The 15,217-nt window shown below is 35.8% G+C and overlaps 1 protein-coding gene across 4 annotated transcripts in view; it reads right to left on the reverse strand.

The window, feature by feature from the left end:
- The window catches only part of GSTCD (glutathione S-transferase C-terminal domain containing), a 221,174-nt gene that overhangs the window by 46,771 nt on the left and 159,186 nt on the right, over nucleotides 1-15,217 (reverse strand). For all 4 annotated transcript variants that reach the window (XR_012476903.1, XM_074228759.1, XM_074228758.1 and 1 more), the window contains exon 6: nucleotides 5,106-5,221. Coding sequence is in view for 3 of the 4 variants with exons in the window: in XM_074228759.1 (XP_074084860.1) it covers nucleotides 5,106-5,221 (116 nt within the window). In the remaining variant the exon portion in view is untranslated. The remainder of the gene's footprint in view (nucleotides 1-5,105; nucleotides 5,222-15,217) is intronic.

Below are 15,217 nucleotides of genomic sequence, written 5' to 3' on the forward strand. Positions count from 1 at the left end.
TTTGTTTGTTCTATTCATTCTTTAAAATTAAATTTTTTAGTTTCCAATTAATTATTTTAGTTTCCAATTAAATTTAATTTTCAAAGTCCTTTATTATATGTAATTTTTATTGCATCATGATCAGAAAACATGCATTTATTATTTCTGCCTTTCTGCATTTGAATGTAAGGTTTTTATGCCCTAGTACCTGGTCAGTTTTGGTATAGGTACCATGTACTGCAAAGATAAAGGTGTATTCTTTTTTCCCTCCCAATGTAGCTTTCTCCAGAGGTCTATCATATCTAAGTTTTTCAAGATTTTTTCTTGTTGGTTTTGTGGTTAGATTAATGTAGTTCTGGGAGAGGGAGGTTGAGGTCTCCCATTACTATAGTTTTACTGTCTATATCTCCTTGTAATTCATTCAGCTTCTCCTCTAAAAATTTGGATGATATACCACTAGGTGCATATGTCTAATTATGATAACTTCCCTGCCTATGGTGCCTTTTATGAAGATGTAATTTCCTTCCTTACCTTTTTAATGATATAATTTTTCTTTTGTTTTGACTGAGATGAGAATCATTACCACTGATTTTTTTACTTCTGCTGAAGCATGATATATTTTGCTCCAGGCTTTTACCTTTATCCTGTGTGTATCTCTCTGCTTTAAACATGTTTCTTGCAGGCAATATGTTCTAGGATTCTGGCTTTTAATCCACTCTACTATCCACTTCTGTTTTATGGGAAAGTTCATCCCATTCACATTTACAGTTAGGATTACCAATTCTGTTAGTAATTCTTCCTCAATGCTATTTTTATCATTTGTACTTTTCTCTTTCTTCTTATTCCTCTTCACCAATATTTTCCCCTTCAAATTTAAAAAAATTTAACTTTAAGTTTACTTTCCCTCATACTTTCTTCTTCCCCTTTATCAGTCCTTTCTTCTCTTCTTTTCCTTCCTCCCCTCCCACCCACACCCTCTCTGGGCCAAATCTAGTAGAATTTATTCAGTGTTCACACCCTCCCTTCTTTCCCTCTGGACAGCTAGGTGGTACAGTGGATAGAGCACTGGCTTGGAGTGAGGAGTTCAAATTCAGCCTCAGACAATTGACACTTACTAGCTGTGTGATCTTGGGCAAGTCACTTAACCCTGACTGCCTCACATCCAGGGTCATCTCCAGTCATTCTGTTCTGCCCACTGGACCCAGATGGCTCTGGATGAAAGACTGAGGCTAATGATTTAGCATAACCCCTCTGTTTCATGTGCTTGTCATGATATCACCTCCCTGATGTTGTGGCCTCCCTCGAAAACGAAGGACAAATATTACAAAACTCTGAATATTTAGTAAAGTCACTTCTGATTTAATTATGTATAGGGCCTCTAAGTACTCTAAGTACTCTCTTAGGAACTTTAGAATTGATTTTAAGACAAGGGAGACACTGACACAGGGGTGCCTTCAATAGAGAAAGAGCTGAGCTCTATTAGGAAGGCAGAATACACACACACAGACCCACACACACACAGACCCACACACACACAGACACACACACACACACACACACACACACACACAAAGACACACACAGACACACAGATATGAATTTAGTGTAAATACCCCAGGTGTTCACCTAGACAATTTCTTACCAACCTGTGGTAGCGAATCTGAGGTCATATTGATCTGTTCATCCATAGTTGCAAGTACATATTTCTTTCAAACATAGTAATGTCATTTTGGTTTTCTTCAATAATTAAGGACAAGTATCAACCATACCCATATTCTTTAAGTACAATTTCTTCAAGTATATTCAATCCTTTAACTATTCTGAGAGAAATATAATTCTCAAGAGTTACAGATGTTATCTTCCCTTATAGTAGGGTTATCTACAATGTAATATTCTTGACTAACATTTGTTCCCCCCACCCCTTTCTGTTTATCTTTTTCTGCATCTCAAGAGTATTGTATTTGGAGATCAAATTCTATGTTCAGTTCTGGTCCTTTTTTCAGGAAAGTTTTGAAGTCCTTTATTTCACTGAAAGCTCATATTTTTTCCCTGAAAGAATATGCTGAATCTTGCAGGTTAATAAATTCTTGGTTATAATCCAAGTTCCTTTGTCTTCCAAAATATTATATTCCAGGTCCTCTAATCCTTTAATGTTCATGCTTTAAGTCTTGTGTAATTCTGATTGTGTTTCCTTTGTATTTAAATTGCTTCTTTTTTTGCTGCTTGCAGTATTTTCTTCTTTATTAGAGAATTCTGGAATTGGAGTTTTTATCCTGGGGTGTTTTTGACAGTGTTCTGTGTATTCTTTCAAGGACCATTTTGTCTTCTTGATCTGGTATGTCAGGACAGGTTTCCCTGATAATTTCCTTAAAAATATTTTACAGGCTCTTTTTTTAGATCTAGGCTTTCTAGTTCACCAATAATTTGAAAATTATCTGTCCTGGATCAATTTTCTAGATTGTTTGTTTTTCTAAAAAGCTACTTTACATTTTCTTCAATTTTTTTCAGCCTTTTGATTTTATTTGATGGAATCTTGATGTCTCATAGATTCATTAGTTTCTATTTAACTAATTTTAACTTTTAGAGTTTTATTTTCTTCAGTTAACTTTTGTTTCCTTTTCCAGATGGTTAATTTTACTTTTTGCTAAGTTCAATTCCCTTTCCAGTTGGTCATTTGAGTTTTAGATGAGTTGCATTCCTTTTCCAGTTGGTCGATTTTATTTTTTGAAGTGTTGCATTCTTTTTATAGTTGGTTATTTTTATTTTTAAAGGAATTACTGGCCAATTTTTCATAATTTTGCTGCATGGCTCTCCTTTCTTTTCTCAATTTTTCTTCTTTCTCTTTTCTTTAGTTTTTAAATTATTTTAAAATTCTTTTTAAAGCTCTTCTAAGAGGTTTTGAATTTGAGTCTAATTCACAGACTACTTTGATACTTCCTATGTAGGTAATTTGTCACTGCTTTGTTCTTCTGAGATGGCATTTTTATCATCTCTATCTGCATAGTAGTTTTCTATGGTTAGCACTTTTAGGTTTTTTTCCTCATTTTGATTGTTGAGCTCTGCTCCTGGAGTATAGGGAGCATAGTCCTGAGCTTTTTGTGGAGGAGTTGGGATCTGATCCTGGGCTTATCACTGATCCTGTTGCCTATGCAGCCCAGGTGTTGCCAATGCAGTGATTTGTTCCACACCCAGTCCTGTCTACTGCCCCAGTCTTCCCAAGGCTCAGACTTTGTATTGAGTTGAGACCCTCCCTGCTGGCTTGCTCTCTAGCTGCCAGGCCCTGGGCTGCACTGTGTCTAAAAGTCTCCTCTGGCTTTCCTGCTCTCCTGCCTCCTGGGCCTTACTTCCCCTTTCCCCCAAAGAAATAAACCTTCGCTAGAGATCCTCCATGAGGTCTACAGTTGAAAATTTGTGTCAATCTCCCCCAAGCTTTTTTCCCCCCTGGTTGTATCTGTAGCTTTTATGCCTGAAGAGGCTTCATTTAACGTTGTGTAGGGAAAAAGCACCAGGAGCATACAAGCTTCATGCTGCCATCTTGCCTCCACTCCATAAGTCCTCAAATTCAATTTCTTTCACGAATTGTTTCTAGGTCCTTTGAACATTTATAAAATGGTTACCAGGTACTAACCTTGATATTTGTTATTAGAGTCTTAGAAATTTAGATGTTGCTTTTATTATATTTGCCACAAATGTATTCCCCAATATTTTTGATTATATTTTTTCTTTGAAGAACTTTATTATTTTTATGTAATTATTCATATTCTTATCCCCAACAATTTCTTCTATTTAATAGCTGCAAATTTGCCTGCTTTCCACAATGAAATGAGATAATTGAAATATTCCCTTTTCTTCCAATTTTATCATTGATCATTTTATTATGCTTACTTCTTTTAACCTGTTGGAGGCTACTGTGGTAAATGGTATGAGGTAATGATCAAAATTTATTTCTTATTATACTGCTGCTCAGTTTCCCTAATATTTATTAAAAAATGAATCCCTTCCTCAATTTTTATTGTCTACAGTTTTATTAAGTAGTAATTACTAGTAGTAATTACTAGTATTTGGCTTTTGGGGGGAGATTCCTTTCCCACTTGTTTTTCTTTTTCTTGGCTTAATGCCTAATAATTTTAATGAAAGCTGCTTTTTTTCTAACTAGTATATATTAAAGACTGAAAGGGAAAGCCCACTTTCACCTCTTTTCTCCAAACCCTCAGGTAACTATGAATAACTGCCAGACTCAATATCAGAAAGCTGTATTGCTTTCTCCTCATTAGCATATTTCAGCTCCTCAAACCCTCCACAAATTCTGCCTAAGCTGCTTACCAGCTTTGTGGCCCTGGTCAAATCACTTAATCTTTCTAGGCCTCAAATTTTCTTATCTGTAAAATGAAGGTACTACCACTGGAAGGCACTTAACTTTCCCCAATTCTACATGGAAAAGTCTAGGATTCTCTGGCTATTTCCCCTATTAATCTTAGGGGAACTGTACATTCAGTGGCAGGAGAGAAGCTGGCATGATGGAGGTTAGTGAACCCTGGTTTTTGTATTTTTAATTTTGGGGAATATTTTTGTCTTTAGCTTCTTTTTTCTCTTTCTGTTTATCTTACCAAAAACTAAGCATCAAGGCTATGCCTAAAAGCCTCCTTTCCATGGCCCTTCTCTTTGACATCTTTCATGTTCAACCACTCCAGGAATAGATCAGAGCTTACTCCTGACTCCAACTGGCTTTGAGAAAGGCGATACCTTTACCTTCTTTCCCAGGCACCACTTCATGCAATTGCCTTCTCAAACTTTTGTGGGGATGTCCCTCCCCCTTCAGCACTTTATGTGAATCTTCTTTAATTAGACTCTAATAGCTGATTGAGAACAGGGACTTTCAAATGACTTCCAGAACTTAAAATTGCACCCAACATCATAAAAGCTTAACAAATGCTTTAGGAATACCATCTATTTTTCTCTTGATTTTTTTGGTGGGGAGGGGCAGACAGGAACTGGTTATCTAAATTATGGTCCTTTACCTCCCTGTGACTGTCTCTTGGATCCAATATAGTTGCAGAGGTTTAGACCTATGCTCGTACAGTTGACAAAAATGGTATAGGGGAAGGGGGAGGGAAAAGAGCCATTACCCCGCCACTGCAGAAATCCACAACTATGTCACCAGGTTTGGCCATATTTTTCACCATAGAGACCAGGTTGTTTAACTGCTGCTGCTTTCGAAAAGCACGTTCAGTGGACATCTTGCCTGGAAATGACAAAAGGGAAAGAATGTAATGACTTGATATTTCAAAGAGTTAAGGGAAAAAAAAAGAGCTAAGGGAAATATTCCAAGGCAACGGTGACAAAATATAAGCAGTCAATGAACTATGGAGGGAGAAAATTAAACAATCTATGTAGGAAAGAAAAAAGTGTAGAAGGAAGTTTGAAAGAGGGAAAGAGAGAAGCAGGAAAGTTTTGTTCTCATAGTCAATTTAATATACATTAAAAAAAGTCTGTAACAAAACTTCACAGTTTATACACAATCCTTTTCTGCTCTCTATATTGGAATGCTTCTAATTGCTTTTGTTTAAGTTTGTTATTAAAAATCCTAATTTAAAAAAATTAAATGACTACCAATCTGGAAATTAGACTTTGAATCTAATTTCTACTTTTACTTTTTAATTTGTCAATGGCTATGAGCAAATGACTTCAGTAGAAAGGAACTAACAATAATAAGAGTATGAGAAAGCTACCCAGTACCTCCCATGAAACATGTGGATCTGGGGATCCACACAATCAGTCAGTAAATGAACATTTTTTTAGATATCTAGTAGTACCTGGCGATGCTAATCACTTGGGGAGTCAAAAGAGGCAAAGACAGTCCTTACCCTCAAGAATGTAGTCTAAAAATCTGAGAATTCAAAGTTGGGAAGGAGCTCTTCATGTCTCTCTTTTAGCCTATCTCTGAATGCGAATCCTCTCTCCATCATATCTGAAAGGCTGTTGCTGTTTAGTTTTGTCCTTTATTCTTGAAGAAGACCATAACATGAGGAAGGTGATGCCATAATAAACACATGAACTGGATCTGAGTGAGGGGGATGCTATGCTACATCACCAGTCTCAGTTTCTCCTCTGGAGCCAGATATAATCAGGATGATTGGAGATGGCCTGGATGTGGGACAATCAGGGTTAAGTGACTTGCTGTCCAAGGTCACAGAGCAAGTGAGTATCAAGTATCTGAGGCTGGCTTTGAACTCTAGACTGCCTGACTCCAAGGCTAGTGCTCAATCCACTGTGCCACCTAGCTGGTCATCAGGTTTCTGAGTCGAGTCTTCCCTGAGGAAGGAACTTTACTACCTCCTAAAGCTGTGTATTCCACATCTGAATGCCTCTAATTGACATTTTCCAGACATGGAGTCTAAACTTGACTATAACAGTTTTATATAACATCTCCAGGGTCTATCTGATGGTCTTCTGAATATTTCAATACAGACACCATGTCTAAACTTTGTCTTCTCTAATTCCTCTCTAATAAAGGAATCTCTGATTCCTTCAGTCAGACCTCTATGTTCTGAATTCCAAGTTCTTTATCATTCTTGTTAGTGTTATTTCTAAAATATGAAACCCAGAGATGACTGTAATACTCCAAAAGACAAAATTCAGAGGGCTAATCCCCCTCTTTATTCCTGGAACCCAAGCCTCAGAATGTTGTCCATTGTCTCAGGAATTCTTTGCCTACCATATCATACTACCAGCTCATACTGTGCTTGCAGTTCACTATGCCCTCCAGGTCTCTTTCATATTATGTTTCCCCATCTTATACTTGCCAGATCAATTTTTTCAACCCAAATTTAAGACTTCATATTCACTGCCATTAGAGTTTAAGGGTTTTTTTTTTTTTTGGAAGTGGGACAAAAAGGGAAATGGGAATCAGGGAAATGATTTCACTGATGTAAACAACTCCTACTGGAAGAAATTCTCCTTAACAAAGCAATTCAGTTCTGAACCTTCTAGGCTGCCTGGGACACTGAGAAGTTAAATGATTTTCCAGGGGTCACAGAGACAGTATTTACCAAGGCAGAAATGTGACTCTTTTCATTTCTCAAATCTGAGAGGCATGCTTCCTATGCTTTATTGAAACAATTACTTAAAACTGCTGTAGATAACAATGCCAAGCATAGATTCCTGGGACACTCTACTGAAGACTTTCCAAGTTGACATCAAAACCATTCGTAACCATACTTTGATTTCAGTCATTTAAGCAGATCTAAATCACTCTAACTCCACTTGGTCTTATCATTTAGCCTGTAGCTACATCTTTTTCACAAGAGTGGCATGAGATATTTGATCAAACACTGCAAAAATGTAAGTAGAATATATATCCAGCAGGTATCTCAGTTTAGTGACAGTAAAAAAAAAAAAGGTTATTCTGGCAATATGGCTGGTACAAAGAGTTAGATTTTGGCTAAATAAAAGATAATTAATTTCCTTAACAATGAACAAGATTCCAAAGCAGAATGACAGAATTTGAGATAGTTGGAAGCAATTTAGTAAAACAAGGTGATTGGATTAGATGCTTTAGGGAACCTCTCAGCTCTAGTTCTATAATCCACTCTTAATCTAGTCTATACAAATATAGTTCAGGTAATAGACTTCCCTTTCATTGCAGACTTCAAGAATTAGGTTAGATGACCAGTACTTGTCTGGAATGTTATAGAAGGAACTTCAGCTGAGGCCTGAGTTAGATTAGATTTCTGAGGTCCCTTTTACTCTGAAATATTATGATTCTAGGTACATATTTCTTGAGTTAATAAGAAGGGTCTCTATGTTACTGAGATTTTGAGAGGAACCAATAATATCTACAGAGTATTTAGACCTGTCTTGAGAAGGCAGTTATATAATACAGAGCATCATTATTTCACTGGCACAGAAGGGTACTGTTTATCTGTGTGGTATCTAGGAAGCCCTGGGAATGCAAGAATTGTGTCATTTGAAAGATATGAATGAGTCCTATCATTAAATGGAAATCAAATTCTCCCAGCTCTTCTAAGCAGCTTCCTTTCCCTTGAAACTTAATGCAATTTACAACTGAAAGAGGGGTATTCTCCATCTGAGAAATACCTAAACCCAACAACAAGAAATAATTGAGCACTCCTTTCTATAGTCAATGGTCAAGTGCATCAAAGATCAAAGGAATAAAATTATTTGGTTCTTCACAGTACTGACATATTTCAAATATGCCCTTTACAAAAGAGAGGCTAATGTAATGTTGACCTATACAGTTTTAGTGATGCAACCGGAAAGGGGGAAAAACCCATAAAATCTTTTTTGAATAAAAATTTTTCAAAGGTATCCTTGATCCCCAGTTTGGAGAAAGTATAGCAGGGTCTATCTTTGAGGTGAAAAGAATCTTTAAGAAATATTGTTTTGGCTTTTTTTCTCCAGTAGAAAGATTTTTCAAGACATTTTGGTTTTCCATTTTAACTGCAGCATTTACATCTCAGTCTGGATTCTTTAAAATGTGAAAAATGGATGCTTTTGGCTTTGTACAATACATTCTGACTGAACAGGCTCCAATTCAGGGTACATAGTACAAACATTTTCTGCATCTGATCTGCTCTGTGGAGCCTTCTCATTCTTTGGTGAAGGGATTTTTCACAAGAATAGTCAAAGAGAACTAGGATTAGTCTCAGACTAGAAGTAGGTAAAAGATATTTATTAGAGAGTCTCAAAATAGCATGTCTTGCCTGGCATGTTAAAACAAGTAATTTAGAATTATTGTTAAAACTTTTTTAAAAATCCAATGAATTTTTTCTGCTAAAGCAGTGTGTTTATATGAAAGGAATCCATACAGAAAATATCCAAGGATCTTTTGGAATACTTTTCTATCTGTAAAAAGCTGGCATTTATAAATTTAAGCAAGATGACAATGAGGCAGCTTGACCCAGACAGTCACAGATGGTGCTAAAAAATATGGGAGCAAGACATCCAGATCATTATCTAAAACAAAATCTTTGTTAAAATGTTTTTAGCCTTCCAAATTCAAATTTTATAAATATTATGAAATTGCTGGAAATTTTGACATAGCCCCCCCCCCCCAAATTCAATGATTTACAGATTTTTAAAAGTAATTTTCTATTGTTGCCATTTTAATTATTGTCCTGGAAACCACTTAAAAATTCAGGAATCAGAGTCATAATCCATTTATAGTTCAGCTAAAGTATAATTTCTCTAGCTATTAGCAAAGAAAGCAAACTGAAATGTTTCAAATTTTTGATAAAATCATTTTATGTGTTTTGTGACATATTCTGCCCAAAATGGAACATGTTCCTTGCCCTATTCTTTGGAAACCTAGATGGTTAAACTATTTTGAAGCTATGCAGATACTGTTTTCAACCCTTCAAAAAAAATATTCAGAGAATATGTTTCAAGATAGAAAAGAGATAGTTTGAAACACAAGCACAATTTTTCAAAAGTATCAAAAAAAGTAATGAAATTCTGCCAGTCTGACCAAGCAAGGGAGCTGTGATTTATACTGTGCTGGGCTGCCAGGACCAGGACTCCAGCCAGCAGTGCATGGCTCAGATGAGATAGTTTTGATTTTTCCTTTTTTATTTTTAGCCTGGAGCAATAAATTACCTTGCACAGTATAATTTACTTGTATGAGGAGAAAGATAATACTTTGATACAAATTAGACTTCTGAACTAAAGATTCTTTTGACTGTTGTACTTTTGAAACATTTCTTTATGATTCCAAATATGAAAAAGTTCTTTGAAAAATTTAAATATAATGAAACAGGCAAAAATTATAATTGTTGAAATGAATCACTTTAAAAAGTCTCTAAAAGTTGCTGAAAGTTTGCAAAGCTATAGAAACAAGACTAGAAAATGCAGATAATCACACAAATTGGTAGGTTTTTGTGTGTGAATAGTTGAGAAAAGTTTTCTTAACTGTGACACTTATATTATATTTTACAAGACAGGTAGAAGAAAGAGGTGCCAGTAATAAAAGAAACTTACTGAATGGAGCCATTTATGAATACCACCTCACCCACAACTTTAACAAAGACCATTCTGATGAATGTTAGCATGCTCTACTTTATGAAGTCACGGACAGGGAGTTACAATATAATTACCATCTTATATGTGAGCCTCAGTAGTCATTAATCTAGTTCTCTGTGCTTGAAGATTATGTATAAAATGGGTACCCCCAAACAGGTGTCTATCTCTTTGAGTTGATGTGTTCAAGTCAAAAAAGTATTTTAAGCTCCACTGAGACAATTTAATTTCCATAGAAAATACAAAAAGTGCTAGCATATAGATTATAAATTTGGAGCTCAAAAGAACCTTGGAAATCATCTAGTCTACAGCCCCTCATTTTAGAGTCTAGAAGCAGAGTAGAATAGACAGTGCAATTTAAATGTCCTCATTTTATTTTGAAGAGTCACCAGTTTTGCCATTAATTGAGCACAGCCTTGAAAACTATGATCTTGTCTTTCTTGGATTTTTTTTGAAAGGATAAAAATTCTTTTTTTTTTTTGATAGGATAGCCAACAACTATATCAGGTGAGGTTTTTTTTTAAGGTTTTTTGCAAGGCAATGGGGTTAAGTGGCTTGCCCAAGGCCACACAGCTAGGTAATTATCAAGTGTCTGAGACTGGATTTGAACCCAGGTATTCCTGACTCTAGGGCCCGTGCTTCATCCACTGCACCACCTAGCTGCCGGTTTTTTTTTAAGGTTTTTTGCAAGGCAATGGGGTTAAGTGGCTTGCCCAAGGCCACACAGCTAGGTAATTATCAAGTGTCTGAGACTGGATTTGAACCCAGGTATTCCTGACTCTAGGGCCCGTGCTTCATCCACTGCACCACCTAGCTGCCCCCAGTTGAGTTTAATAATGCATTTTTAAAAGTAAATCATCAAAATTAAAAAAGAAAACACTTAAAATTTTCACTCATTTCTATTGATTTAAACTTTTTCCTCATAAAAAGTAGGGAAATAAGTATAATTATATAAAATTACTGCAGAATTTAATATATTTCAACAAGAACTCAGGTTCTTACCTACTAACTAAAAGGTATCATAAAGAAAGGACCTAAGACAATAAAATCAAAAATTTTACTACTATAACATACTAAGAAATTATTTTTCTAAAATCTTTGTGTCCCATCCAAAATAATTGCATTTATTTTCTATTATATTAGCACATTTCACTTTGAAATCAGAGGTGGTACAACTTTACTTGACAATCATTTTAGCACAGAACCATTAGCTATATTAGTTATTCTGAAATAAAGATGATGCTTCTCAGAACTACAGCTATGTATAGTAGCACCATGTGTCTGACTGAATTGAGAGAATATAGCTAAGTTTCAATACACCTAATGGGTACTCAAAAATCCAAGTCAAATGAATGAAGGTCATGCTTTTTCTGTTTTTGTGACTTCATCTCTTGTTTTCATATGTACAGTGTCTTTCTAGAGACTTAAAAAAAATAGCCCCTACCCAAAGATTCTCTGGAAGGGTCAGAGAAGCTTTTGATAATTCAGGTAGTCCAGAAAGTTGAAGGCACATGACAGCCTTGCTACCTTAGGAGTTGGCATGTGGTGTTTGTTATCTGGGCTGCTATAAGAACTAATCCATCCCTCTCAGATTTGTGCAGATTTAAGATACAGCTGAGAGTGATGATATTGAAAAGTATTCTCTGAAGGGATAATTGTTTCATCAAGCACCTTTCCACATCACAGGAAAAGTATCAAAGCCTTTACCTCATTAGTTTTACCTCAGGAATCATAATTGACAATGTGCCTCCTACCACCTTCATCACGAACCACTGTTTTCAATATAAAATCCTTTAAAATTTTCTCTGGTTTAACTCTAACATAATGTTTCTGAGACAGCATGGAACGGGAGCAGACCTAGGATTTCACTAGGATGCTGGCGTGAGAGCTTCCTCTACCAATGGAATCTGGCATGTCCTATGCAGTTTATCCTTGACTAGAACACTGAGAGGCAAAATGATTTGGCCAGCAAGTACATGTCCTAGGACGGACTTGAATTCATGTCTATTTGTTCTGGAGGCCAAGAATAAAGATTAAAAGATTAAAAACCAACTCCTCTCATCCCCACATTTCAAGCTACAGAGACAACAGAAGTCTGCTAGAACTCTTCTAAAAGGAGGATAAATTGAGGACCTTAAGTAAACAGGCTCTCAGGATCTCAGAGGCGGCCTTCTGCAAGAAGCGGCTGTAGAACTCTTTCTGGTACACAGCCCAGAGGGAATTGCTCATCCCATTTATATTTTACATGAAAATGATTTCATTTTTCTTGAGACTCAGTATTGAAAAGCTATTTATTTTATTTTATCCCCCCAAATGAAATGGCTCAGAATAAGTCAACCAACATAGAGGAGTAATTTAATTTTTTAACTCCAGTATCTTGGGGGCATATCACTTCAGCATTATTTCAGGTTTTTTAAACTACTCTGTTTAATGAACTGACCTATGAGTGTTATGTTTTTACACTAAAAAAGAAAAAAGTTGCTTTCTGCAGTTGAGCCAGTAGGAAACTTTCATTTTGCTGAGAAGTGGTTTACTGGGAGGTTGAATAATCAATCTCTCTGTTGCAAAGAAATGATTATCCAGGAAGGAAAAATATGAATAAAGATGGGGAAGATCTTCATATTACTATATTTTAAAAGATAAGGATTGAACTTGTGATTTTACTGGTATACTGAACTGTACCACTGCAGGTTGGCACCTGTTCTACAATTCAGAGAACTGCTCAGGGTTCTGAGAGATTAATGGACTCACCCAGGGTCACATAGCCAATATATGTGTCAGTGGTAAGACCTGAACTCTAGGACAGTTCTCTATCCATTATGTATCTCAGGCTCCCTCATCACAATATTTGAGGTGTAGATTATGTGCCCATATATAATTCTATTATGAAACTTCCCAAAACAAATCTCTAATGTTTACTAAAACAGAATAACGATTGAGAAAGATAGGTCTGTGTTCATGTTCCCTGTCAAAGGAAATCCTTGAAGGTTTATTTATGGTGAACAATGAAAATCTTGAAATCATTTTACCTCTGCTTTGGGGCATTTAAATGCAAGAATTGAGTGAAAACATATTTCGATTTTTAAACAACTTTATGCAAAAGTTAGCATTCACTGATGTATTGTTAGAAGTGAATACTGTGGGGTGGCTAAGGTTGCACAGTGGATAGAGTACCGGCCCTGGAGTCAGGAGTACCTGGGTTCAAATCCGGCCTCAGACACTTAATAAGTACCTAGCTGTCTGGCCTTGGGCAAGCCATTTAACCCCATTTGCCTTGCAAAAAAAAAAGAAAAGAAAGAAATGAATACTGTAATTCTTTTAAGTTGTCCAAAAGACAAAAAATTAACAAAAAGATTACAAACTTTTAGAGAAAAAACAGTAAATCTTTAGAGAATTGTTTATTTACTTATATTTTCCCTTTCTCTTTCAAGGGAGGAATAGGTTCTGCAAAATATTTACAGAATACAAATTTTACCTATTTGCTTACATTATTCCAGATTTTCTCTGTTTTTGGGTTACTTAATAAAAAAAAGCACATTAATTTACCTTTAATGTAACTTGAGTTTTTCCAGCTTTTAGGATAATGCTTAATGAGTTTCTATTTTTAGTGAGTTAAAGAAATAAATAGCAGTCTAAGTAACTATAGATGTGAAACTTTAAAAAAAAAATTTCTTTTTTGCAAAGTCTTTGTTTTAAAAGGGTTGGTTGGAAAAGCATCTGATTTTTTTTTAAGTTTTAAGACAGGGAAGAGGAGGGAGAGTTGTCCTCTGCAGTAGCTTGCTGCTCTAAATGGCAGTTATTAAGTCTTAAGGGATTGATGTTGATGATGATGATGATGATGTTATTTTTTGTCCTTCATTCTCAAGGAAGACCATTACATCAGGGAGGTGATGTCATGACAAGCACATGAACTAGATTTGAGTGGGGGGTGGAGGTGGGGGGACTGTACTAAGTCACCAGCCTCACTTTCTCCTTCACAGCTATCTAGATCCAGTGGCCAGATATGAATCAGGACAATTGGAGATGGTCCTTGATGTGGGGCAGTCAGGGGTAAATGACTTGCCCAAGGTCACAGAGCTACTGAATACAAGCATCTGAGGTTGGATTCAAACTCCTGTCCTCCTGACTCCAAGGCCAGTGCTCTATACATTGCATCTCCTAGCTGCAGAAATCCATCAAGCCATTGAACTGGTGGATTTAGAATTAGAAAAGACTGTTTTACAGATGAAAGGATACTAAGGTCTGGAGCTTGAAGGGAACAGAGACTGGCCAGCTCAACCCTTACCTTCTACAAATGAGGAAACAGAGGGCCAGAGACGGTTCTGTGACTTTGTCCTACCTAGTTATATAGTGAATTACTGACAGACCTGAGATTAAAACCCTGTCTCTATCATGTACATGGAAATACTATGTATGTATATATGTATGAGATGTATATATACTTTTATAAATATTTTACAACAGAACATGAGTTTAAATTTTTTTCCAAACACTATAAGTTACACATGTAAAGTCACTTAAATGTGTGAAAGATGTTGTGAGAAGAATCAGAACAAAACCAAGATTCAGTAAAAAACCATGAGAAAGAAAAAAAAACCATACCAAAATTTTAAAAAGTGAACTTATATGCTTTGGTATGTATTCAGGCTCCATAGTTCTTTCTCTGGATATGGATGCCATTTTCCATCAAAAGGCTTTTAGAATTGTGTTTGATCACTATATTGCTGAGAAGAGCTAAGTTCATCATAGTTTATCATCACATAAGGTTGCTGTTAAGATGTACAATGATCTTCTGGTTCTGCTCACTTCATTCAGCATCAGTTCATATAAGTCTTTCCAGGTTTTTCTGAAATCTGCCTGCTCATGATTTCTTATATAGTGAACTATATCATTTATATGCTACAATTTGCTCAGTCATTTCCCAATTAATGGGTCTTCCCACAATTTTCAATTCTTTGCCATAATAAAAAGAGCTCCTGTAAATATTTTTGTACATATGGATCCTTTTTCTTTTTATATGATCTCTTTGGGATATAGACCTAGTTGCTATATCAAAGGGTATGCACAGCTTCATAGTCCTTTGGAAATAAGAACTTGACTTTTTAAAAGTTCACCTCTGCATCATACTCTAATTCTTACTAATATTAGTCTTTAACCTGCAAGAACAGAGAAAGTGAAAAATGTATGAAAGAAAATAAAAGAA

This window comes from Macrotis lagotis, chromosome 3 (genome assembly GCF_037893015.1).
Source record: "Macrotis lagotis isolate mMagLag1 chromosome 3, bilby.v1.9.chrom.fasta, whole genome shotgun sequence".
NCBI lineage: Eukaryota > Metazoa > Chordata > Mammalia > Peramelemorphia > Peramelidae > Macrotis > Macrotis lagotis.